Source organism: Theropithecus gelada, chromosome 14 (genome assembly GCF_003255815.1).
Source record: "Theropithecus gelada isolate Dixy chromosome 14, Tgel_1.0, whole genome shotgun sequence".
NCBI lineage: Eukaryota > Metazoa > Chordata > Mammalia > Primates > Cercopithecidae > Theropithecus > Theropithecus gelada.
This window is the reverse complement of record NC_037682.1, coordinates 97659936-97686100: the sequence shown is the minus strand read 5'-3', so window position 1 is coordinate 97686100 and position 26165 is coordinate 97659936. Positions and strand designations below refer to the sequence as shown.

The window sequence follows — 26165 nt, the reverse complement described above, 5'->3', positions numbered from 1 at the left end:
AAATTTCAGGTAGAATATACTGTTTAAATCATTTCACAGAGCAATTCTGGTTTGTTTTTTATCTTTCTGACCCTTGCAATGCAGATATCTATTGGCAACATAAAGTTTCAAACAGTACATCTGCAGCCAAAGAAAACCGAACCAATTTGCACTGAAGTTTTCAAAAATATAAAGCTCTAATTAGAAGCAAGCAATACCACCACCGGACAGACAGGTCACAACACTGCGTTCACAGGATGCATCCCCCACTCACTGTAGTCGGCCCTAAGTCCTACCCCTAAATTTTAATACTTTCGGTTCCATATACGTTGTAACCTTCTCTATAGGTTGCTAAATTCTGGGTATTCTGCGAGGAAGTTGGGTTAAAAGTCTGTGCACTCTTTGCCACCTTCATTCTCTTCGCTTCTGCCCTGGACTTGTAACAGAACTCTATCAAAGCCACCAGCATTGCCAAGCCCAAGCCGCCAACCAGAATGTAGAAGACGCCTGCTACGTTGCTCAGGCTCAAGGCACTCGTCTTGTCCTGGGGGGGATAAAGACATTTCAGTTAACTGCAGAAATGTCACATCCAAAAGGTAAAAGAACACATGAAATCCAAAAAGCCAATGAAAGTAAACGCTTAATTTAACCTGAAATTATTTACAAGTATAAGTCACTGATGTAGGTTTATAATTCAAACATAAAGCTTATAGCTCTTGGGAGAAGTAAAATTATAATAGTTATCAACAAATTGTATCTAATTACATTCAATGAAATCAGTAACATTTTATCATTATTAAATATGCAATGAAAACCATTATACTTAGCCATATATAAGCATTTATATATTTACACAGGGTGGCAGAAGTGGGGTTATTATTGTTAAGTTTGAAAATGACAGGTTTAAAATCCAATTATGGGAGAAAAGGGACCTCTTTTGGCTTTGCTTCTATTAGAATATGCTTTTTAACATCTGAGATTTCTCTTGAATAAATCCAACCCCACATTTCCTAGTTGAGCAACTAAGGAGTTGTTGAGCTGATAGTTTCACATTTTGTTCATCATTAATTTACCAAATATATGAAAATAATATGCCAAGGTATACATTATCTGTTCTTTCAGTGTCTACAAGGGAAGTCTCATGGAAAATGTTACTTTTACATATTTTACACTATTTATAAATAATTATATATGTGTAACTCAAGTACTTTTTAAAGATAAGTTTTAAAAATATATAAATTATTATGGTCAATTGAAAAATAAGTTATTTATGGATGAATTTATAATAATTTTTATTAATTAAAAATACAATATCATTCCCACTTAAAAATGCTTAATCCATTAATATTTTAGAGATATTATTCTTCAGAGCTTCAGTATACATATGATCTCATAATAAATCCAGAATAATCTCTAAGTCCTACTCTTGTGATTGGAAGATACTAAAATTGTAACAAGAATTCAAAATTGTCTAATAAATTATAAATATGTTTATGACATAATATTATTGCAAGAAGTATTTTGGTAGGCTACTTGAAGGATGCCCTGTAGTCATTATCTTCTCAGCAGGATGTTTTGTGCAAAATGTGATTCCGACCCTTAAAGAGTTTTATAGGAGAGTATTTAATTCAAAAGATGCACTATATACACTGTCACCTTAGTCACAACATCAACTGACTGGGCCAAACAATTTAGGGTAGCTTCATTTTTAAAATAATTACTCATTAAGTATTTGCGCTTGTCTGACTTTACATCAGGATTGCAGGTAATAGTTTAATTATCTGGCCAAGCTTGTCTCATTCCACTCTGGTTAAAAGACAGACAGAAAGGATTAAAATATAGGGATAAGACCTGAAAGGGATTCATTAACATTAATTTGTCTCCTTAAATTAACTGAGGCTCTCTCCTATTTAAACCAGTCATGTGTTTAATATCTTAGAATATCCAGTAATTTGTTTTCTTTCTTAAAGAAGATACAGAAAGAAATAAAAGGGGATTCCAAGAACCTTCAGCTCTGGCTTTCAGGTGCTGTTACTATAGTCTATCAACTTGTGTAGGTATTTAGATTCATTGATAAACTTGTGATTTTTTTAAAAAATAAAAACATAACTATTTCTACTACTTTTATTTCTACTCAACAGAATTAGGCATGTAGGTTCCTGCATTTTTAAATTTTTTTCCTACATTGTTTTAAAAAGAATTTATGATTAAGAGATCTTAGAGCTTGAGAATATTATTCATAAACATTGATTAATTAAAACAATTTCAATTGGGTGAGTAGAATTGAAAGGTTCACTCTGTTTATCAGCACAGAAATATAATAGGGCTTCTTTAAATTGGAATGCTTGGCACTATGGTGACAAAAGACAGAACCTCTGAGTAAGCATTTATTTAATATTTAGAATCTCCTTTTTCTGGTTTACTACAGATTTCCTGTTTTGAGAATACATCAGTTCTTGAAATAGCATGATTTCATGAAGTCTTTGCCTCCGAAACAAACATAAAAACTACCCCCAAAAACACTACTTTTATTAGTGGTACGTAAGTTTGAGAATAATACAGAAGGAATTTTATTATTTTAAAAAATTTTGCACTTTTAAGTTAATTTGAAAGTCTTAATATTGGGGAGCAGGTTGCAGTTTCCTGGAAAGACCATCCCTATGGTTGAAATTTATGACATTAGCTTTTAATTTAGGCAGTGGCTGAGTGTATAATGTTCAGTTTTTATGGTTTCCATATACTTTTAACAATTGCTCCCGTTTACTGCTTTGTGAACACAAGAGGAGGCCCCGAACTGCAGCGACTGACCTTGCTTCCAGAGTCCTTGGGTCCACATTCACCTTTATCGTACCACCATTTGTTTTTCAGCTTGTCTAAGACGCCTGCCTCACTGAGTTTCAAAACGGCAAGGTTTACAGGAGTTCTTCACGTGGAAAATAACATAAATAACATTATATATGTTATTTTATGTTATTCAAGTAAAACTACATTAGAATCGCATGGCAAAGTGACAGAGCAAAGGCCACAGTAGGTGCTATGTCTTGTACTGTAGGCCCAGGTTTAGAATCAGACATAAAACTGGGGCCTGCTCCATCGCTTTAGGTAACAGGCACATACTGCTAGGGAGGATTTTTAAATAAAATGTATGCAATTACTGTGAATCCAAAACTATTGGCCTTGGTTGGGTTTCTGGAACATTTACCATTTTCCCCACGTAAATGTGGCAGTCATTCAAAATCCAGAAGCTTCTTTTTGTTCTCTTTCAAAATTAAGGAAGTAGCTGCAGGTTGACAGACAGACTGAAATAGAAGCTAGGTAGGACTGATTTCATTCCTTGCATGCATTATGATTTAGCTCATGGTATTTGATTTTATGCTATAAAAGTATGTCTACAGTATCCATCATTAAATCGACTTCTTGACCACTTTCATCCAATACCTAATTGAAAAAGGAGTGTGATTTCAGTGTTACAAAAGACCATCTTATGCAGAGGAAGGTCATCAGGAGACAAATATTTAAATAATTATTATAAAGTATAAGCCCATGATGATACTTTCCTTCTAAATTGCAGTCTTTAACACAAATAATATCACCAGAAGCATCTATCTTGAATCTATCACCTATTTATCTTTTCATCTATCTTGAATCTTAAAGTATATGAATGTACTTTAAGTACAAGGTGAAGTGACTATAATATATTCCACAAATTCTTACCAACAAAAAAAGACAGGTTAAAGGTAATCAAGATTTTTCTAAATAGACAAACTCCTCTTATAAGAAGACTCTATTTATATTTATAAGATACTCTATTTGTTTCCTCTACCATCTTTGATTCCTTCAACACTAAATATTGTATTAGGAGTTTCAGGGAGGAGGACATCAGTCATTACCTGGCATCAATATTCCAAGGAATTTAATAATTCTTTCAGTTTTCACTCCCATATTATAATATGAAGGCCAAGATGATGAAGGGAAAGCAGAAACTTTTAGGATCTTTTGTTGTTACTGTTTTGTTGGCTTATTGGTTTTTCGTTTCATCCCGAGACAGACTTGTCATATTCCTCTGGGCACTTTGTCTGGCTGTATCCCCTAATGTGCCTCAGTTCTTCTAGGAAATGCTGAGTGCATCTGGAGTTACAACACATGCATTTATTGGGGATTCATTCCAAAAACCTATCTACACAACTAGGAATTGCATTAAGAATGATGGTGATCATGACAGCTAACATTTACTGAGCATTTACTATGTACCAGGCACTGTTAAAAGCATTTTTCATGTTCACTAACATCATTTACATTTTACAAATGAGGAATCCAAAGCACAGGCAGCTTAATTTATCAAGTTACACAGCGAGGCAGTAGCCTAATCAGGATTCCTGATAGTATTACTTCATAGCTTTTGCAAGTAAAAATATTAATAGCAGAAGATTCACAAAATGATGTTTCTAGTTAATTGGGCTTTCTGGTTAAACTAAAACCCATTTTTTTGGTATGGTTAGTTTTGAAAAAAATTCTAAAATATAAATTTTTATTTTTGTTTATATGGTTTCTGGATATAATTTAAATTTTGTTTAAATGTTATATAACTATGGCTTAGGTTCATTGTTCCATTGAAGAAGTAATATACATTTGCCATGATCCTAGAATATGATGTTGATTTTTGGATTAAAATCTGACATGAGTATGATTTAATACTTTCTACTGAAAGCTGAATTTCGGGGTGGGGTGAGTTGAGGATTATGATTAATTGGGGTGCCTGGTTATTTTAAACCCAATTAATCTAGATTTTCCTATCCATACCAACCACTACTCTCTTCACCTGACCCCCCACCTCCATTTGTGACCTGATTGTTACAATAACCACACCTCTGGGTTTACTAGTGATGTGAAATCCCTTGAGAGCAGAAGTCACATCTCATTTATCTATGTAAAAAGGTATTTTCCAGAGTATCTGACTCAGAGTAGGTGCGCTATAAAGTAGCTCGATTTAAAAAATGACAGAGCAAGATTTTTGAATCCAGAGCAAGCTTTTTCTGGAACTGATACTCTAAGGGTTTTTAGGTCCCCAGACAAGCTCCCCAAAGCCTTTGTAACACATGTGTAGCTAAATTATATTAGCCTATATTGCAGTTCTTGAATGGGGTGGGTTGGGAGGAGGAGGACTCAGTGCTGAAAACTGGAGGAAAGTTATAGAGTTTCCTTTAAGTTTCTCCAAGAAGGGACAATTGAAGGCAAAATTGTGAATAAGATGAAGACTGCATTAGGCTTCTCTTTCTCATCTTAAGGGAGTCTTTTCTCCTATGCCCTTCTTTTTCCCTCTGGCCTCTTTATTCTTTCTGCTATTTCACACCAGTAACCTGGTTTTAGAGGGTAAAATTAGATTAACACTTTGAATATAAGACATTTAGTATCAACCATAATTAATGTTCAACTGGTGGAATATCAGAACAAGGAATTCATTACCAGGAGAGTCCTTCTCCATGGGCTAGATTCCTTCAGTGTTTTTTGTTTACTACAAATTTTTTCCTTTCCACTTTTTCCTGGTGATGAATGCATATTTTCTGTACTAATTCCTTTATTCTTGCATTGGTTGTCAGGCTGTGATAGAGGAAAGCAGCTTATTTGTAAGTATAGCATCTATCAAAGTCAGAAATGGCTGTATTCTTCAAAGTGCCAAATTATCAGGAAGTGCATGACCAAATATAATGCCTAGAGAAAACATTATTGATAAAGTCATACTTACAAAATAATTTTTATATGAATATCCACATCTATGAGTGTGCATATTTTACACATGCAGAAACAGAATAAAGTATCAAATTAACAGAAAAAATAATTTTGTAGCTGCAATAATGGGTGATTGATGGTTGCAGCTGTTGCCAAAATTTCTAACTAGAACCAGGATTGAATAACTGGCATAAAAATTGGCCTAAAATTCTTTGTATGGTTTGTGCTTTGACTAAACCATACCAGGTTAACCAAAGTGGAGAATACATTTTAGACATTGCAATCAATATTTTAAAATTGGCTCATTCATTATCAAGTAGTAAATTTTTGTTATTTTATTCCCAAGAGTGAGTATGAATTTCCTATGATCATAAAGGAGGACCATATCACAATAATATTAACTCATATGAACACTATCAAAGGATTGTTTTCAAATGAAGGAATTTGTACCTCGCAAATCATGCATTTCTGCTTTAATTTATTTCGTGTAAGATGCAGGACCTTGTTCTTCATATCTTTTGTTAATTTTTTACTTTTCAAGGTGAAGCCTCTTGGCTGAGGACTGCTATGGTCAGAACTTCATAGCACTGAGAATGGCTGTCAGGTGAGTGAGGATGCTAATTACTGCACATCCTGGAGTGTGACAGGGAAGCGGCTGCAGTGACCCCAAATAGTCTAGTTGTTCGTTATATTAAATCTGAGCTCCTTGAGGGAAAGGACAGTGGTAATTCTCTATTTCTACACAGGTACTGGCACATGGCTGCGTTCAAACATGAGTTTAATAATTTGCTGCTGAATGGAAGGCTGGAGAGGTTACAGTCCTGTGAATGACAAGTGAGTCAGCTCTCTCATAGAAACCTTTCCATGTGTGGTACAGGTTTCCATATTTCCCTTCTTCATTAGATGAGTCACTGTTGGGATAGTTAGTTTTCTCCTACCAAGATTCTGTATTTGAAGGTCAGCTAAGCCAGGATTTCAGCATGTGTGTGCTGAGTTCTCTCTGTATTTTTCCTTCTGCACTGAATTGGCAGCATTGGTCTTTTCTGCTTTAGTTTTACACACAAAGGCTTTAGAGTCAGCTGCATTTCTCACTTCAGGACTTCTCCTTATTTTACCTCTTTTGATGAAGATCAGGCCAAATGGGAGGGGCAAGGTAAGTTTACAAAGAAAATCAGTCACCCGAAGAAGGTACAAAATGAAAATGAAAAAGCAACAACTGCCTCCTAGTAATTTACTGTGATTTAAGTTAAGTCAGGCCAGTTAAAATATCATCTTTTATGACAAATTCAGAGGAGGGTATTATTAACATTTAGAGTGCAACAATCTATTCTCTTGATGATAAACCTTAGACCAATCTACAACCTATGTGGATTTTTTTTTTTTGGTATAAAAACACATTCCTGGAGGAAAAAATAAAACATAATGTATTTCATTTTGGGAGAACATTTTATGTTAATTTTTTATAACATGTTGGAAACCTACTTGTTAAAATTTGAAATAGTATTCATTCTAAAACATTTTGTAGTTCATGTTTGGTGAAAGTAATGTCACTGCATAACTGTAAGAGCAAGCAATTTGATTTTGGAAACTACAGGGTTAGATAGAAATTGATTCTTTTGGACAACAAATATTTACTGAATGTCCATTATGTACCAAACAATGAGTTGGATACAAGCTAATTAAATCTGACTGAGTTGTTCAGTTCATTTCAATAAATTAAAATGACTTTTGCTACATAGATTTTTCTAACGTATATATTTCTATTATGCTTGTTTATTTTTCTCCAGAAAACATCTTTAATGCACACCAAAATGGGACTTCATTATTTATATTTGTAGAAAATTTTATCTGTAAAGCAGTGTTTTACTTCTCTTATATTTGTGATAACAATAAAAATTTGAAAACAAAGTTTTTTCTAATGGAATAGATCATCTTTGTTTTGATTTTCTCTGATGTTATTCTGTTATATTTTCTGTTATTTCTAATTTGCATGAAAGAATGCTAGGTTATTAGTAAAAAATTTAATAATTTTCTCTATGTATATATTTATATATTTATGAAAACGATCAGAAAATTTGAGACAGTTGGAGCTCCAAAACATAAAATAAGTTATTACTCCTTAAGATGGTGCCTAGAATGGAGACAAAAGTTTGTCCTCCCTCCTGCTGAAATAGAACTAGTTATTAGATGGGAAGATGTAAGTGAGCTTAATTTGAAAGGCTTTTTAGATTAGGTGAGAAATTTCCCATCCATGAACTGTTTTCTTTAAGTCTAAAAATATTGATACATAATGAAGAAGGGCTCTGGGACGCTAGTATATTCTGTTAATTGCCTACTTTTTTGTTCTTTAGATATTGCTTAAAAATAAAAAAAAAAACCTATTATTTTAGGAAGCTGGAGTTAAGATATGAAGTGAAGACAAAGTTGAGTTGATTTTGTTTTTGTTTTCTGATGATTTTGCAATTTGATCCATTTATGGAAGGCAAAAAATGTGTAGTTCATATGAGAGTCTTTGATTTGTTATTTAACTTGAATAGAATCTGAGAGTTTTAGATGGAGAAAACTTTTTTGTAGGCACTCTAGACAGGTCTATGTGGAGTCAGGCTATTGTTGATACTGAACAATATTTGGTAGAAGTTCTGGTAAAGTAATGGTGAAAAAAACAAGACAGGCTTACCCCCCTGCTCTCTCCCCTCTCTTCCCTAAATTGCTGTTTCAGAAGCTTACATCCATTCCTACTTTCCAAAATTGAGATTCATAGGCTTATAATGTCTGATCCACAACCTCTTCAAAGGCAGAGATTTTCAGTGACAATTTTCATTAGGTTTGATAGTGTGTCACTAAATTGATAACAGTTGCAAATATTTTTGCACTGACAGTAATTGCATACGGAAGTTTGTGAAGGGACTGGACTAGCAATTTGACCAGTATTAGTAGGTCCAAACCATAAGTCTCCCAGCAGATGCACCTATTACTTTACATACTGTTTACCCGCTTTTGGTGACATTGAGGCTAACCTTGGAGTCACCTCCCCCGCTGCCACATTCTCCTTTGTCGTACCACCATTTGTTTTTCAATTTGTCCAAGAGGCCTTGTTCATTCAGTTTTAAAACTGCGAGGTTAACAGCATTTCTTGAAACGATAAAACATATTTTGTAAGAAACTGCACAGCTGTTAAGATGTTAGAAGGAATGAGGACTTAAGCTCTTTATAAGCTTCTCCCAGACGCTAAATAAACCTCTCATTTTACCATCCTGCGGTCCCTTCCGCTGGAGTCCAAACCAAAAGCAATTGTAACTAATTTCAAATGTATTAAACATGCAGTATTTGGTGTTGTTCACTTTCACAGTTCATTTATTGTCAAATAACTGATCTCATCATCAATCAATTACATAGATTTTTTTTTTTTGGCAAAACAGTAATAAACTGGGATTTACTAGTAATTGAGAAAGAAATGTGTCTTGAATTCCTTTGCCTCTAAGAATGCCAATGATCCAAAAGAGAATGAAATTTAAAAATCATTCCCACAAGGTAAAACAAAATGGCGTATACAAACCATCAAACCAGCCACTAATTTTTCTGTACTGATTCCCTGAAAACAAAGAGTACTTATCACTCCCTTTATTTTTTATGTGGGTTTAGTTTGCTCAGTTTAGTTGTTCTCAGAATCTAGGATTTCCTGATCATTTGCTTCATGGACTGGAAGCTACATGATAGTAAAGAGACAGCAGCAGCTCTAGGGAAAAATTCTTATATCTAAATTTTGTGTTGATTCTTAAAGGCATTGAATGCTATTTAGAAATTAGGACTGCATATCCAGTTTGACTGTTTAAGTAATTAAACCCCAGGATGTCGTGCTGCATGTGATACTGACTTTGCAAACAAACCCACTAGATTAGATTTCCTCCATGTTTTTCTGTAAAGGGAAATAGGGGAGCTTATTTTGGCTATTCTTTAAGAGAATTAAAAAATAGTGCCATGGGCCAGGTGTGGTGGCTCATGCCCGTAATCCCAGCACTTTGGGAGGCGGAGGTTGGTGGATGACCTGAGGTCAGGAGTTCAAGACCAGCCTGGCCAACATGGCGAAACCCTGTCTCTACAAAAAATACAAAAATTAGCTGGGCGTGGTTGTGGGCACCTGTAATCCCAGCTACTCAGGAGGCTGAGGCAGGAGAATCACTTGAACCTGGGAGGCAGAGGTTGTACTGAGTCGAGATTGCGCCACTGTACTCCAGCCTGGGCGACAAGAGTGAAACTTCGTCTCAAAAAAAATAAATAAATAAAAAAATAAACAACAACAACAACAAAAACTGTGTTATGGGCTTTTGCCTCCCATACATTTGGTTTCTTTCCTGCTTTCAAGTTACAGTTTTAAATGACCCGATAGGTATTTCAAGAGATTTTTCCATCATTTAATAAAATTTCTGTTAAATTTAAGGAGTGGATCATATACTGAGGGAATTTGGGTAACGTTTGTGATATACTATTTTATAAATACTGAGTTTGGTGATTACTTAATGGCAAATGAATTATAGGTAAAATAAAACAACCATATTATCAAATAGCACTTGAATAATTGATTTGCAAGTGAAATGACATTTAGCTGACTAATAAAAAGTGTTGCATATTTTACCACTAATTAGCCTACTAAAATGTTTATTGTCTTAAAATGTATTCATAATATTTCAGGACAACAACGTGCTTTCCCATTTTGTGATGATCTGATCCACTCAGAGAGTAAACAGTTCTCATAAGTAAAATCACACACTTAAGAGTTTTTAGTATTAACTCTCCTTAAGAATTAGACTGTCCATTTACTGAATGCTAATTAAATAATTAGCTATTCCTACATTTCCAAGTAAGTGCCACAATAGTGGTGTAAAATAATGCAGGTACTTCCTAATGTGACAATATCAAGTTGTTAGTTTAATCACCAAAGGACCAAATTGAAATGTAGGAATAAAGACAGAGACATCTATTTTTTAAAAAATTCTGCTGGAAGAAAGGAATTGTTTTATTTTGTGTCTACGAGGAACTAAATTTGTCTTTCAATAAATTAAGGTTAACTACTAAAATTCTCTATTTTGGAGAAAATTATTTTTATAATCTATTTTATTTTAGCTTTAAGTATTCATATTAAGATTTTTAAAAATGAAGTAGTATTCCAATTATTTTCTGTCTTGGTTTAGACCATTTCTCTGATAAAACTAAAATTATTTCATGAGAGGGTTATTTAACAGGGTTATTAGCCATATCCAAAGACAGTTTCACAGCACAATAGAAAACGAAAAAGCAAAATAAAGGAATGGATAAGGAAAAAAAGCTTTACGTTGAGAAAATTGTTTGGAATCAAGCTTTCTACAAAATTATTCTAAAACATTATCTTTCTAATACCATCTAACAGGCCATGTAAAAACAGTTTAGTTTCACACTGCTATCCACATACGTGTGTAATTTTATACCCTGAACCAATAGATAAGTTACTACCCAGTTCACAATTAATCTACATGTTTTCCTTCCAGAAACATGTGGTCCCTCAATAGAGTCCACTTAATACCATCATATATGAAATTTACCTTTCTTTAATGATGCATAGTGGAAGGCATTTTGTAATCAATATCTGGAGATAGTATTTCAAGATTTCTGTGCATGTTAAAAGTGTCTGTGGTTTTCTACAATTGTCTAGCTAAATATGTAATTCCCTCGTGTAATAAGTTTAGGTCTAAAGGCCTCCTTAGATTGCTATTTAAACTTTTAAACCACATATATAATGACCATTTGGACATCTGTTCTATTTTATAGAATGAATCACTTCTACATGTTATTAATAATAAAAATCATCAATGACATATATATGTATATAATTACTTCACTCGTTTTACTGGACTAGGTTGAAAAGTACTTTTTGTCAAGCTAAGAAGAAAGCAAAATCCTGAAGAAATAATAATAAACAAGGCTAAGGAAGCCATAAGAAGTCTGATAAATGACGGACATAGAGAGCAGATACTCGCTGCAGCACATTTTATTATTGTTGTGAAATCCCCTTCAAATATTTCAGACATAGACTTCAAAATCAAAGTCAGAAATTCATATTGATTATAAGGGGTATTCTTGCCCTGATTAACTATATCAGTGTCACTGTTATAGTGACCTGCCAAGCAGATAAGCGTAGAAGAAAAATACTTAGCTATTTCTTACATTAATTATTCCTTTTATTCCATAAAATGTACCTTTTGCAAAGTCATTTGAAATGAATTGCTTTCATTTAAAAATAGAAGAGGAGGAAAAAGCAACCACATTTTTTCTAGATATGTAAACCGTATTGGAGAGCCAGATGCGTTGACAATGAACTTGCATAGACTGAAATAGGTTCAAGGTAATGTGTTTGCCTTTGCCTTGTATGCCTTAGTGAAAATCTAGGTGAGAAAATCCGTTCCCCAAATAGCTTTTCTCATAGTAATGAGATGACAGGGAATTTGATTCAGGCCTGGAATGAAATGCTTACTTGGTCAACTTCCAGGACCTCTGAAAAACTTCCAAAAGTTTTTATTCCTGGAATTTTCTTCAAATGAATTAGATTATGAAAATCCGTACTTTACTGACCTAGCATTTGAGACTTACTTTTGTAAATGAGAATTTTGCTGAAATGTCATATAAAACCAAAACTTTAGTATGAGAACATATGCAAATGTTTTCCATTTATTATTAATAATTTGGGGCACATTAATCTAGTGCAAAGTAAGATTTCCTTGTGAAAGGCATGCTTAATGCAGGCTAAGACATTTATTGCTTATTCTTTCTCCCTCCATAAATAACTTATCATTAAATTATATAGATCTGGATATGCTTTTATGCTTACTTTTATGCCTTACTCATTATATTTACTTCTACATCATATTTCTTATAGTATAATTTCTCTATTGGTGAGGTATTATAGTGTATATCTGATAAAATGTCAACCTAAATAAACAGGGCAAATTTAAAAAGTTTTCATAAAGTTTACTTTTATTTCTCTGATTTCCTGGATTTGTAAATATTGTTGTAAAGGACAAATGATACAACTTCTTAGATTTTGTCATTGTCTGCCCACAAGATATTCAGGACACATGTAGTTTGTAGAACAAATAATTTGCAGTATTCTCTTTGGTCTGGTTTAAACGCATTCAATTCCATCTCACTTAATGGGATGAACACTTTATTGTTGACTATGATGGCAATAGTATACGCAAATAATAAATTCATCTGTCTTAACTACTGTGTAATTGTGTTAGTGGATTATTATCCTTATAAGAAAGTATCCAGTATCCATTAGTTATGCTAGTTGAGTATCCCTAATCCAAAAATCTGAAATCCTAAATATTAGCTCCAATGTGCATTTCCTTTGAGCATCATGTTGGCACTTAAAACAATTTTTTTGGGAAACGTTTTAGATGGCAGGTTTTCAGATTAGGGATGCTGAACTGGTGGTAAGTATAATGCAAATATTCAAAAATCCAAAAAAAAAAAAATCTGAAATCCAAAACACTTCTGGTTCCAAGATAAGGAGTATTAGTACTGCATACATAGTTTGAGGCCTGTGACCTCTTCACTGGAGTGCTCTCTTCATACTATATTCTATAAAATTTAAATATCAAGTGTTAAAATGTCCAGAATATTTACCTGAATGAGGCTGAGAGGTTTTTTTCATAGTCCTCAATAAATCTTAACATAGATTAAAAACACTAAAAATAGTGTGACAACAAGAAATTGTGTAAAAATAAGAACGTTCCTTTAAAGTCAGCAAAAAACATGGATAGATAACTTACGCAGCAAGAAACATAAATAATATAAAATAATTCAGCCTTATTTGGAGTACAACTAACGTGAATTAAAGCAATGCAAATTCATTTCTCACCATTCATACTAGCAAAGATAAAGATGTGCTTTGTATAGTTGAGTATTTAATAAGAGGAGCAGGCATTCTCATTCACTGATGATGTAATTAAACACCGGAGATAGGATGGGCGGGGCCAAGATGGCTGACTAGAAGCTGTGGTGTTGCGCGGCTTCCTCCGGGAAAAAACATAATAAGCCTCTGAATCCTTCACTGGCAACCAAGGTATCCAGGTTCTCTCATCAAAACTGACTACAGGGCTTGCGTGACCCACTGAGAGAAGGAAGAGCAGTGTGGTGTGGTGACCCACATGGGGAAGGGGAACCTTCTCCCCACAGCCAAGGGAGGCGGTGAGTACGCTACCTATCCGGGGAAACTGTGCTTTTCCCACAAAACTGTGCAACCCACAGATGGGAAGATCCCACTCGCGAACTCATGCCACCGGGGTCTAACGTCCCAACCTTGGAACATGTAGATTCTTACAGCCTCTCAGCTGGAATCTGTTTGAACCTACCGAACTCCGGGCGGGGCGGGGGAGGGGGCGGAGGGGCAAGCAGCGCCAGCTGCCTCTGCCTGCTGTCTAAGCCTTTTCAGCTGGTTGGGGGAGGGGCTGCCGCCAGCACTGGGAATCACAACTGCCTAACATGCTGAGCTACCTGGGTGGGGGAAGGGCAGCACCCATTTCTATAGCTCCAGGCTGTGCTTTTTCTCTGCTAGAGCCAGGGAGGCTGGACAACTTGCTCCCGGCTGTGGCAGTCTGCAGCCAGAGTGCCTCTTCAGGCCTAATCCCAACCCATCCTTCCTCAGTGGGTGGGTCTTCCCTGCAGGATCTCCAATAACTCCAGCCAGAGGCTCAGGGACAGAATTCGGATCTCCCTGGGCCTGAGCTCCTAGAGGCAGAGGTGGCTGCAGTCTCTGCGGAGCAGCAGACTTAGCCTCTCCTCCTGGTAGTTCTGAGGAATCCGGGCAGCTCAGATGGGTGGGTTTCCCCCCAGCAAAACACACCCTCTCCACCAAGGTACAAAGTGCTTCGTTGAATAGGTCCTGCCACCCAACTGATTGAGACCCTCCAACAGGGGTTGTCAGACACCGTATCACCAGAACGATCCTACTGGCATCAGGTTGGTGCCTCTTGAGGTCAGAGGTCCAAGAAGAAGGAGCAGGCACCCATCTTGGCTGCTTTCCAGACTCCTTGAGTGACATCTCCCGGCACGAGCAAATCAGGTGAATAAGGCCTAAAGTAAATCCCTGGCAAACTGCAGCAGCCCTACAGAAGAGGGCCCTGATTACTGAAAGAAAAACAGCAACAATGACAGCATCAACAACAACAACAACAAAAAGGCCCCCACAAAAACCCAACTGGACAAACCCATGAAGATGAGAAAGAATCAATGGAAAAATGCTGAAAACCCAAAAGACCAGAGTGCCTGTTCTCCTCCAAATGATCACAGTCTCTCTCCATCAAGGGTGCAGAACTGGATGGAAGATCAGATAGAGAATTGACAGAAGTAGGTTTCAGAAAATGGGTAATAAAAACTACAATGAGCTAAAAATTCATGTTTTAACCCAATGCAAAGAAGCTAAGAACCTTGATAAAGGTTAGAGGAATTGCTAACTAGAATAACCAGTTTAGAGAGGAACATAAAAGACCTGATGGAACTGAAAAACACAGCATGGAAACTTCATGAAGCATACACAAGTATCAACAGCCGAATCGACCAAGTGGAAGAAAGGATATCAGAGTTTGAAGACTACCTTACTGAAATAAGACATGCAGACAAGAATAGAGAAAAAAGAATGAAAAGGAGTGAACAAAGTCTCCACGACTTCATAAAAAGACAGAATGTATGATTGGTTGGAGTACCAGAAGGAGACAGGGAGAATGGAAACAAGCTGGAATACACACTTCAGGATATTATCCAGGAGAACTTCCCCAACCTAGCAAGACAGGACAACATTCAAATTCAGGAAATACAGGAAATACAGAGAATACTATTAAGATATCCCATGAGAAGATCAACCCCAAGATACATAATCATCAGATTCTCCAAGGTCAAAATGAAGGGAAAACTGTTAAGGGCAGCCAGAGAGACAGGCCAGGTCACCTACAAAGGGAAGTGCAATCGACTGATAGCAGACCTCTCAGCAGAAACTCTACAAGCCAGAATAGATTGGGGGTCAATATTTAACATTCTTAAAGAAAAGAATTTTCAACCCAGAATTTCATATCCTGCCAAACTAAGCTTCATAAGTGAAGGAAAAATATAATCATTTCCAGACAAGCAAATGCTGAGGGATTTTGTTACTACCAGGACTGCCCTGCAAGAGCCCCTGAATCACTAAATATGGAAGGGAAAAGCCAGTACCGGCACTGCAAAACCACACCAAAATATAACGACTGATGACATTATGAAGAAACTGCATTAACTAGTGTGCAAAATAACCAAATAGCATCATGATGACAGGATCAAATTCAAATATAACAATATTAACCTTAAATGTAAATGGATTAAATGCCCCAATTAAAAGACACAAACTGGAAAATTGGATGAGTCAAGACCCATTGGGGGGCTGTATTCAGGAGACCCATCTTATGTGCAAAGACGTACACAGGCTCAAAATAAAGGGATGGAAAAAATTTTACCAAGCAAATAGAAAGCAAAAAAAAAGCTGGGGTTGCAATCCTAGTCTCTGGCAAAAAAAACCTTTAAACAAACAAAGATAAAAAAAAGACAAAAGGCATTACATAATGGTAAAGGGAACAATTCAATAAGAAAACCTAACTATTCTGAATATACATACACCCAATACAGGAGCACCCAGATTCATAAAAATAGTTCTTAGAGACCTACAAGGAGACTTAGACTCCAACACAATAACAGTGGGAGACTTTAACACCACATTGTGAGTATTAGATCAATGAGACAGAAAATTAAGAAGGATATTCAGGACTTGAACTCATCTCTGGTTCAAGACATCTACAGAACTCTCTACCCCAAATCAACAGAATATACATTTTTCTCAGTGCCACATGGCACTTATTCTAAAATAGAACACATAATTGGAAGTAAAACACTCCTCAGCAAATGCAAAAGAACCAAAATCATAACAAACACTCTCTCAGACCACAGTGTAATCAAATTAGCACTAGAATTAATAAACTCACTCAAAATCGCTCAACTACATAGAAACTGAACAACCTGCTCCTGAATGACTACTGGGTACATAACGAAATGAAGGCAGAAATAAAGATGTTCTTTGAAACCAATGAGAACAAAGACACAACATACCAGAATCTCTGGGACACATTTAAAGCAGTGTGTAGAGGGAAATTTATAGCACTAAATGCACCCAAGAGAAAGCAGGAAAGATCTAAAATTGACACCCTAACATTACAATTAAAAGAACTACAGCAGCAAGAGCAAACACATTCAAAAGCCAGCAGAAGGCAAGAAATTAATATCAGAGCAGAACTGAAGGAGATAGAGAACAAAAAACCCTTCAAAAAATCCATGAATCCAGGACCTGGTTTTTTGAAAAGAACAAAAACATTGATAGACCGCTAGCAAAACTAAGAAAGAAGAAAAGAGAGAAGAATCAGATAGATGCAATAAAAAAATGTTAAAGGGGATATCACCACTGATCCCACAGAAATACAAACTACCATCAGAGAATAGTATAAACACCTCTATGCAAATAAACTAGAAAATCTAGAAGAAACTGATAAATTCCTGGACACATACACCCTCCCAAGACTAAACCAGGAAGAAGTTGAATCCCTGAGTAGACCAATAACAGGCTCTGAAACTGAGGTAATAATTAATAGCCTACCAACCAAAAAAAAGTCCAGAACAAGATGGATTCACAGCTGAATTCTGTCAGAGGTACAAAGAGGAGCTAGTACCATTCCTTCTGAAAGTATTCCAATCAATAGAAAAGGAGGGAATCCTCCCTAACTCATTTTATGAGGCCAGCGTCATCCTGATACCAAAGCCTGGCAGACACACAAGAAAAAAAGAGAATTTTAGACCAATATCACTGATGAACATTGATGCAAAAATCCTCAATAAAATACTGGCAAACCAAATCCAGCAGCACATCAAAAAGCTTATCCATCATGATCAAGTTGGCTTCATACCTGGGATGCAAGGCTGGTTCAACATATGCAAATCAATAAAAGTAATCCATCATATAAACAGAACCAAAGACAAAAACCACATGAGTATCTCAATAGATGCAGAAAAGGCCTTTGACAAAATTCAACAGCCCTTCATGCGAAAAACTCTCAATAAACTAGGTATTAATGGGATGTATCTCAAAATAATAAGAGCTATTTATGACAAACCCACAGCTAATATCATACTGAATGGGCCAAAACTGGAAGCATTCCCTTTGAAAACTGGCAAAAGACTGGGATGCCCTCTGTCACCACTCCTATTCAACATAGTATTGGAAGTTCTGGCCAAGGCAATCAGGCAAGAGAAAGAAAGAAAGTGTGTATTCAATTAGGAAAAGAGGAAGTCAAGTTGTCCCTGTTTGCAGATGATATGATTGTATATTTAGAAAACCCCATCATCTCAGCCCAAAATCTCCTTAAGCTGATAAGCAACTTTGGTAAAGTCTCAGGATACAAAATTAATGTGCAAAAATCACAAGCATTCTTATACACCAGTAACAGACAAACAGAGAGCCAAATCATGAATGAACTCCCATTCACAATTGCTTCAAAGAGAATAAAATACCTCAGAATCCAACTTACAAGGGATGTGAAGGACCTCTTCAAGGAGAACTATAAACCACTGCTCAGTGAAATAAAAGAGGACACAAACAAATGGAAGAACATTCCATGCTTATGGATAGGGAGAATCAATATTGTGAAAATGGCCATACTGCCCAAGGTAATTTATAGATTCAATGGCATCCCCCTCAAGATACCAAAAACTTTCTTCACAGAATTGGAAAAAACTACTTTAAAGTTCATATGGAACCAAAAAAGAGCCTACATTGCCAAGAAAATCCTAAGTCATAAGAACAAAGCTGGAGGCATCACGCTACCTACTTCAAACTATACTACAAGGCTACAGTAACCAAAACAGCATGGTCCTGGTACCAAAACAGAGATATGGACCAATGGAACAGAACAGACCCCTCAGAAATGATACCACACATCTACAACCATCTGTTCTTTGACAAAGCTGACAAAAACAAGAAATGGGGAAAGGATTCCTTATTTAATAAGTGGTGCTGGGAAAACTGACTAGTCATATGTAGAAAGCTGAAACTGGATCCTTTCCTTACACCCTATACAAAAATTAATTGAAGATGGATTAAAGATTTAAATGTTAGACCTAAAACCATAAAAACCCTAGAAGAATACCTAGGCAATACCATTCAGAATATAGGCATGGCAAGGACTTCATGTCTAAAACACCAAAAGCAATGGCAACAAAAGCCAAAATTGACAAATGGGATATAATTAAACTAAAGAGCTTCTGCACAGCAAAATAAATTACCATCAGAGTGAACAGGCAACCTAGAGAATGAGAGAAAATTTTTACAATCTACCCATCTGACAAGGGGCTAATATCCCAAATCTACAAAGAACTTAAACAAATTTACAAGAAAAAAATCAACCCCATCAAAAAGTGGGCTAAGGATATGAACAGACACTGCTCAAAAGAAGACATTTATGCAGCCAACAGAGACATGTAAAAATGCTCATTGTCACTGGCCATCAGAGAAATGCAAATCAAAACCACAATGAGATACCATCTCATACCAGTTAGAATGGTGATTATTACAAAGTCAGGAAATAACAGGTGCTGGAGATGATGTGGAGAAATAGGAACACTTTTCCACTGTTGGTGAGACTGTAAACTAGTTCAACCATTGTGGAAGACAGTGTGGCGATTCCTCAAGGATCTAAAACTAGAAATACCATTTGACCCAGCCATCCTATTACTGGGTATATACCCAAAGGATTATAAATCATGCCGCTAAAAAGACACATGCGCACGTATGTTTATTGTGGCACTATTCACAATAGCAAAGACTTGGAACCAACCCAAATGTCCATCACTGATAGACTGGATTAAGAAAATGTGGCACATATATACCATGGAATACTATGTAGCCATAAAAAAGGATGAATTCATGTCCTTTGTAGGGACATGGATGAAGCTGTAAACCATCATTCTGAGCAAACTATCGCAAGGACAGAAAACCAAACACCGCATGTTCTCGCTCATAGGTGGGAAGTGAACAGTAAGAACACTTGGACACAGGATGGGGATCATCACACATGGGGGCCTGTTGTGGAGTGGGGGGAGGGGTAGGGATAGCATTAGGAGATATACCTAATGTAAATGATAGCTAATGGGTGCAGCACACTAACACGGCACATGTATACATATGTAAGAAACCTGCACGTTGTGCACATGTACCCTAGAACTTAAAGTGTAATAATAATAATAAAAAAGAGCTTCCGTACAGCAAAAGAAACTATCATCAGAGTGAACAGGCAGTCTACAGAATGGAAGAGAATTTTTGCAATCGACCCATCTGACAAAGGTCTAATATCCAGAATTTACAAGGAACTTAAACAAATTTACAAGAGAAAAACAAACAACCCCATCAAAAATTGGGCAAAGGACATGAACAGACACATGTCAAAAGAAGACATTTACATAGCTAATAAACATATGAAAAAACCCTCAAGATCACAGATCATTAGAGAAATGCAAATCAAATCCACAATGAGATACCACAATCGCACACCAGTCAGAATGGTGATTTTTAAAAAGTCTGGAAACAATAGATGCTGGCGAGGCTGTGGAGAAATAGGAATGCTTTTACACTGTTGGTGGGAATTTAAATTAGTTTAACCATTGTGGAAGACAGTATGGTGATTCTTGAAGGATCTAGAACCAGAAATACCATGACCCAGCAATCCTATTACTGGGTATATATCCAAAGGAATATAAATCCTTTAACTATAAAGACACATGCATACATATGTTTATTGCAGCACTATTTACAATAGCAAAGACATGGAACCGACCCAAATGCCCATCAAAGATAGACTGGATAAAGAAAATGTGGTACATATATACCACGGAATACCATGCAGCCATAAAAAGGAATGAGATTATGTCTTTTACAGGGACATTGATGAAGCTGGAAGCCATCATCTTCAGCAAATTAACACAGGAACAGAAAACAAAACCCCACATGTTCTCACTCGTAAGTGGGAGTTGAACACTAAGGACACATGGACACAGAGAGGGGAACAATACACACCAGGGCCTGTTGGGGGGTTGGGGGTGAGGGGAGGGAACTTAGAGGATGGGTCAACAGGTGCAGCAAACCATCATGGCACATGTATACCTATGTAACAAACCTGCCTATTCTGCAAATGTATCCCATTTTTTAAAGAAGAATTTTTTTTTCAAAAGAATTAAAAACCAAAAAGAAAACAATTTGGCTTTATACAACAAAAGCTTTAAAACAATTCTCACCCTTAATTAAATAATTCCCCTTTCAGCAATCAATCCTAAGAAATTAAAGGTGCTGCCAAAATGACTTATGATAAATCTCATTATATACATACATATAGCATTATATATATAGCATTATATCTAATATATAGCAAAACATTGAAAGAAATATACATATCTAAAAGAAGGGAGGATATATAGCAAAACATTAAAAACAATATACATGTCCAAAAGAAGGGAGGATATATAGCAAAACATCAAAAGCAATATACATATCTAAAAGAAGGGAAGATTAAGGAGATTTTGGTTTACACAAGTGGTCTCAAGTTTGACTTGAGTATAATAACTGCCTATTGCAAATACTGATGCTCAGACCTAACCCCACTGTATCAGGTTTTTCTAGATTGTGGTACCATATGTTACAAAGCTTCTGGGGTGATAGTATTGATAAGTAGGAATGATCTATATGATTAATGTTTGATAACCATTAAAAAAATTTCAATGGCAAGAGGAAGTGCTTATAGTATAATGTTAAGTGGAAAAAGAAACAAGTTTGTATTCATTTTGATCTTAGTCTGAGAATAAACTATACATTTATATATAAGTATATGTATATATAATGTTGATTGTTGAAAAGAATATGGAAGAAAATACAACAAATCACAATCTCTGGGTGTAAGATTATGATGAACTTAAATTGCATTTGTTCTTTATGCCTCCCCACACACCCAAAATTTTCTGGGCAGTGGGAGGTGATACTGTATTAATTAGTAAAACACAAACAAAGCTTTCAGTTATTTTGTAATGTAACACCTAATGGAATTGTTTTATTCAAGGCAAAAAAATATATTCTATTTTGAATTAAATAAAATTTGAGGTATAAATTAGGTGTTTTCTTAAAGTTCTTAGAAAAACATTTATTGTTTCTGATTATGTGGTTTGCTTTGGTTCAGTTGGTTTTGTCCCTCTAGTCACAGACTGGAGGACATGTGATGTATTTGACTTCTATGAGGGCTCTCCTTTATTTGATGGGAACAGGTCAGGCAGAGAAGTATGAGTAATGCATCAATTAGCAGACATACCCCATCAAATAGGAGCTACAGGAGGTTAATAGAACTCTTAGGGACCTAGGGAGAAGACTTGCTGTTTCACACATATTTATATAGACAAGGTGAGTCTTTTCCCTTAGGCTGAATTAAATGAATGTGACTGAATAGGCTTGAGTCCTGCTAAGTGGGCTATTTACAAAAAAAGAAAAAGCTTTTATCTCTGTTTTCAGAAAAAGAGATGTATGGCTAGCAACTATGTTCTTTCCCTAACAAGTATTAGAGACCCTAAGAAAAAGTCTTTTTTTGGATTTGTTTGTAGGACTTAAAAAAATACGATTTATTTTTATATTCTATCACATTACATATTTATTTTATACCTTTCTTGAAATCAAACTAAAATTCCAGATTGGAAAATGTATTTGATTTAAGCTTCGTGAGCAACAAATATGTGTGTGTGTGTGTGTGTATGTGTGTATATATATGTGTGTGTGTGTGTGTATGTATATACATATATAGGTGCTATAGTTTTCCCAGAACCATGCTAATAAGAAAATAGTAATTTCATGAAATATGAATAACCAACTCTACATAGACTATTCATTCTGTTATTAAATGATAGCTGCATTGTCAGTATTTTCACAAAAATTCTATGCATATTCCATATAACAAGATGAAATAGGTAGAGAGAAGCAAATATCATGTAGAATTTACTTTTGTAGTTTAATTAATGATGTCCTCCAAATAAAGGTGAATGGAGCAAGTTAGCAAAAAAGCTGAGAATTTACAACAAACCCCATAACTCTGTGTAATGTCAATTAATGACCTACTGAGAACAAATGACTATTTTATTAATCAAGAAAACAAAAAGTAAATAAGAATCAATAGGCTGTCAAATGATGAAGAGTTAAGAACTAAATATGTCCAATTTTAAGGAAAGGCTTTTGCATTCACAATTCTACCCTTTATCAACTATTTAGGCCTCGAAGAGTAGCCAGTTTTCAGCATTATCAATGCTCCACTAAGTTTTCAATTTAACTTGTAGCTGTGCTATTACTTTTCTTCCCAAATTATTCCTTCCAGTAGACAAGCACAAGGCTCTTATTGCTTCATTGGATTTGTGCACTCATTTCCAAAGGCAGAATTTGGGCTAGATTGCTCTACATATATATGCAAAAAGTTTTTAGAAAAGATAATGAGTTTTTACTCCAGTTTGCCTATGCAATGACAAATAAGATTTACATTAAATGGTACTATTGATCAGGAATTTAATATTAAAATAAGGAGAGAAAAAATTTTGTAAGTGGAAAGACAATTCAGACCCAGCATGATTTGCAATGAGCACTTGAAAACTCCTTTGATAAGGAAGGATTTAGTGTCTTTGCTTTGAGTTTTGGATGACATATATGTAATTAAGTTAGTGTGGAAACCTTTGTATTTCATATTCCAAGTTGAGTCAAGGAGAGCTGAACAAGTTAAACAGATACTTGCCTGGATTCCAGCAATTGTCGATAGATTGCATGTTCATTGGAATTTGCACGATTAATTTCTAGTTGAGACATGGGTGTGAGGAATGTGATTCTTTGAAGGAGCTTTGTGATTTTTGTGAGGATGTCTCCCAGTAACTCAGCCAGAGCATTAGCTAGGGATTGTGATCATTGAAATTTTTAAGTATATTTTTAGTGTTGAGTATTTTTTAGGTAATATTTACAAATATTTCATGAAGCTTAGCTTCTTGATTTTGTCAATTTTAGGTCACAGAGTAGAATTTTCTTACTTACTTTGGGTCATGGATCTCTTTTGGAATTCCATGAAACTACAAATACTTTCTCAGGAAGAGATGCACAAACTTACAAAACCCCAGACTGATACATAATTTCAGGGGTTCACAGACCTTGGAAGGGCAACTTGAACACAGATTAAAAAGATATCTATTCTAAATTCGAATAACATTTATTTTAAAAATAGTGATGACTTCCAAGTCTGTCTATTAAAGGTAAGAGAAATAAAAACATTTCTATGACACCTGGTGGCTCAGAATTTTAATAGAGCAGAGGTTTTAAGACTGATTTATTGAGAAGGGATTTCCAAGGTACTAGGCTCAATCTATGATCGTTGTACAGCTACATCACATGCAGAACATTTTCATTTATTATTTTTATCTTTTGAGACAGGGTCTTACTCTGTTACCCAGGCTGGAGTGAAGTGGCATGATTATGGCTCACTGCAGCTTTGACCTCCCCAGGCTCAGGTGATCCTCCCACCTCAGCCTCCTAAGTAGCTAAGATTGACTGCAAGTGCACACCACCATACCCAGCTAGCTTTTGTATGTTTTGTAGAAACGTGGTTTTGCCATGTTGCCCATGCTGGTCTTGAACTCCTGGGCTGAAGCAATCCACTTGCCTGGGATTATAGGCATGAGCCACCACACCCACTCCCATTTTTAAATACTGAATGTGAAACCAATAAAAATTTTAAAAAAACTGTGAAAAGATGCTTTTAGTTATATAATATTGAGAAAATATCAACTATTCATATTTCATACCATAAATTTTATTTATTTGTGGTGGCCTTGGGGTGCTGTTTGAGACTATACTCAGTAAAGTCCCTGCCTCAGGCCACTCCTTTGTTATTATCACTGTGCTCAAATTATACATATGAGAGTTTTGTTTCAAATGAGACCATGGCTAGCTAGTGAAGTGCTTCAAGTTATCTCTGAATAGCATTCATTTTTCAAGTTGTGGTTATTATTATTCTAAAGTAAATTTACTTTAAAGTAAGTAAAATACAATTTTAAAATGTAGGAACTGGTCTCTGTTACATAAACCGCATGTGAACTGTTCAACAGTACTGTGTCTTTCATGCAGATGCCCTGCCTGTACCGTGATTTGCTGTGTGGACTCCCCCACTGTCTCCGACTCTTGATTTCTTCATCTCCTTTTTTTTTTTTTTTTTTTTTTTTTTTTTTTGAGACAGAGTCTCGGTCTGTCGCCCAGGCTGGAGTGCAGTGGCCCAGTCTCAGCTCACTGCAAGCTCCGCCTCCCGGGTTCACACCATTCTCCTGCCTCAGCCTCCTGAGCAGCTGGGACTACAGGCGCCCGCCACCTCGCCCGGCTAGTTTTTTGTATTTTTTAGTAGAGACGGGGTTTCACCGTGTTCGCCAGGATGGCCTCGATCTCCTGACCTCGTGATCCACCCGTCTCGGCCTCCCAAAGTGCTGGGATTACAGGCTTGAGCCACCGCGCCTGGCCTCTTCATCTCCTTATGTGATTTCCAGAATTCCATTCCATGGTCCACAGATCATCTTTACTTTTCCCATCCTTTGCTGACTTTCATCAACTGCTTTAAAACTTTCATCAACTGCTTTAAAGACTTAGAATCCCAGAATTTTTGAATCAAAATGTAGGTAAGAGGTTATGCCCAACCTTCTCATTAGGCCCCAGGGTCTGCATCCCAGGATGCAGACCCTGGGGCCTAATGAAAGTTAGGTCACTTGTCCATCAAAGCCCAGCTGGGGTGCAGGTCTTCTGCCTTCTGGTCCAGTGCTCTTCCTACAGTACCAGGATACCTTTTATTTCCTATCATGACTCTTCCCTGTGTAGCTAAACTATATTCATCCTTCTATGGCTCTGTGGGAAATTTTCTTTTTCCTGAGAAGTTTGTCAGGCTTGGTAGGGTCTATGCCTGATTAAGTTTTGGAAGCCATTGTAAGATGGCAGTTTCAATCCTCTCAGGCTAAATACTCTTTGAGCTGAGAAAAAACTTGAAAGGCAGGTGGTCTTGTCAGCTGAACAGATACATCCTAAATACCCGAGAAGGAAGGGTAGCAGATAATTTTCTTTGAAAAGCATTACCAGTAATCTAGATGAAATGACTTGATTTAACTAGATGGTAGGATTTTCTTCCAAAGATAAAATGTCTTTTTTTTCACACATACAAAGTTCATATTGATTTAAGTTCTAATCTTTTGAGACATGTAATCTTGGCTCCCAAGAACAGTACCATATAGAAGCTTCAGTATCATGGCTTAGGAGATTCTACACA

The 26165-nt window shown here is 36.0% G+C and overlaps 1 protein-coding gene across 5 annotated transcripts in view; it reads right to left on the bottom strand.

Moving 5' to 3' along the window:
* GRIA4 (glutamate ionotropic receptor AMPA type subunit 4) overlaps positions 1-26165 on the bottom strand; it is a 370821-nt gene that overhangs the window by 6126 nt on the left and 338530 nt on the right. For 3 of the 5 annotated variants that reach the window (XR_003115686.1, XM_025357619.1, XM_025357621.1), the window contains exons 15-16: positions 2788-2902; positions 389-523 (exon numbers count right to left, since the gene is read on the bottom strand). Coding sequence is in view for 4 of the 5 variants with exons in the window: in XM_025357619.1 (XP_025213404.1) it covers positions 389-523; positions 2788-2902 (250 nt within the window). In the remaining variant the exon portion in view is untranslated. Of the gene's footprint in view, positions 1-275; positions 524-2787; positions 2903-8723; positions 8839-26165 lie in introns of all 5 variants that reach the window. The other 2 variants (XM_025357622.1, XM_025357620.1) reach the window with 2 other exon arrangements.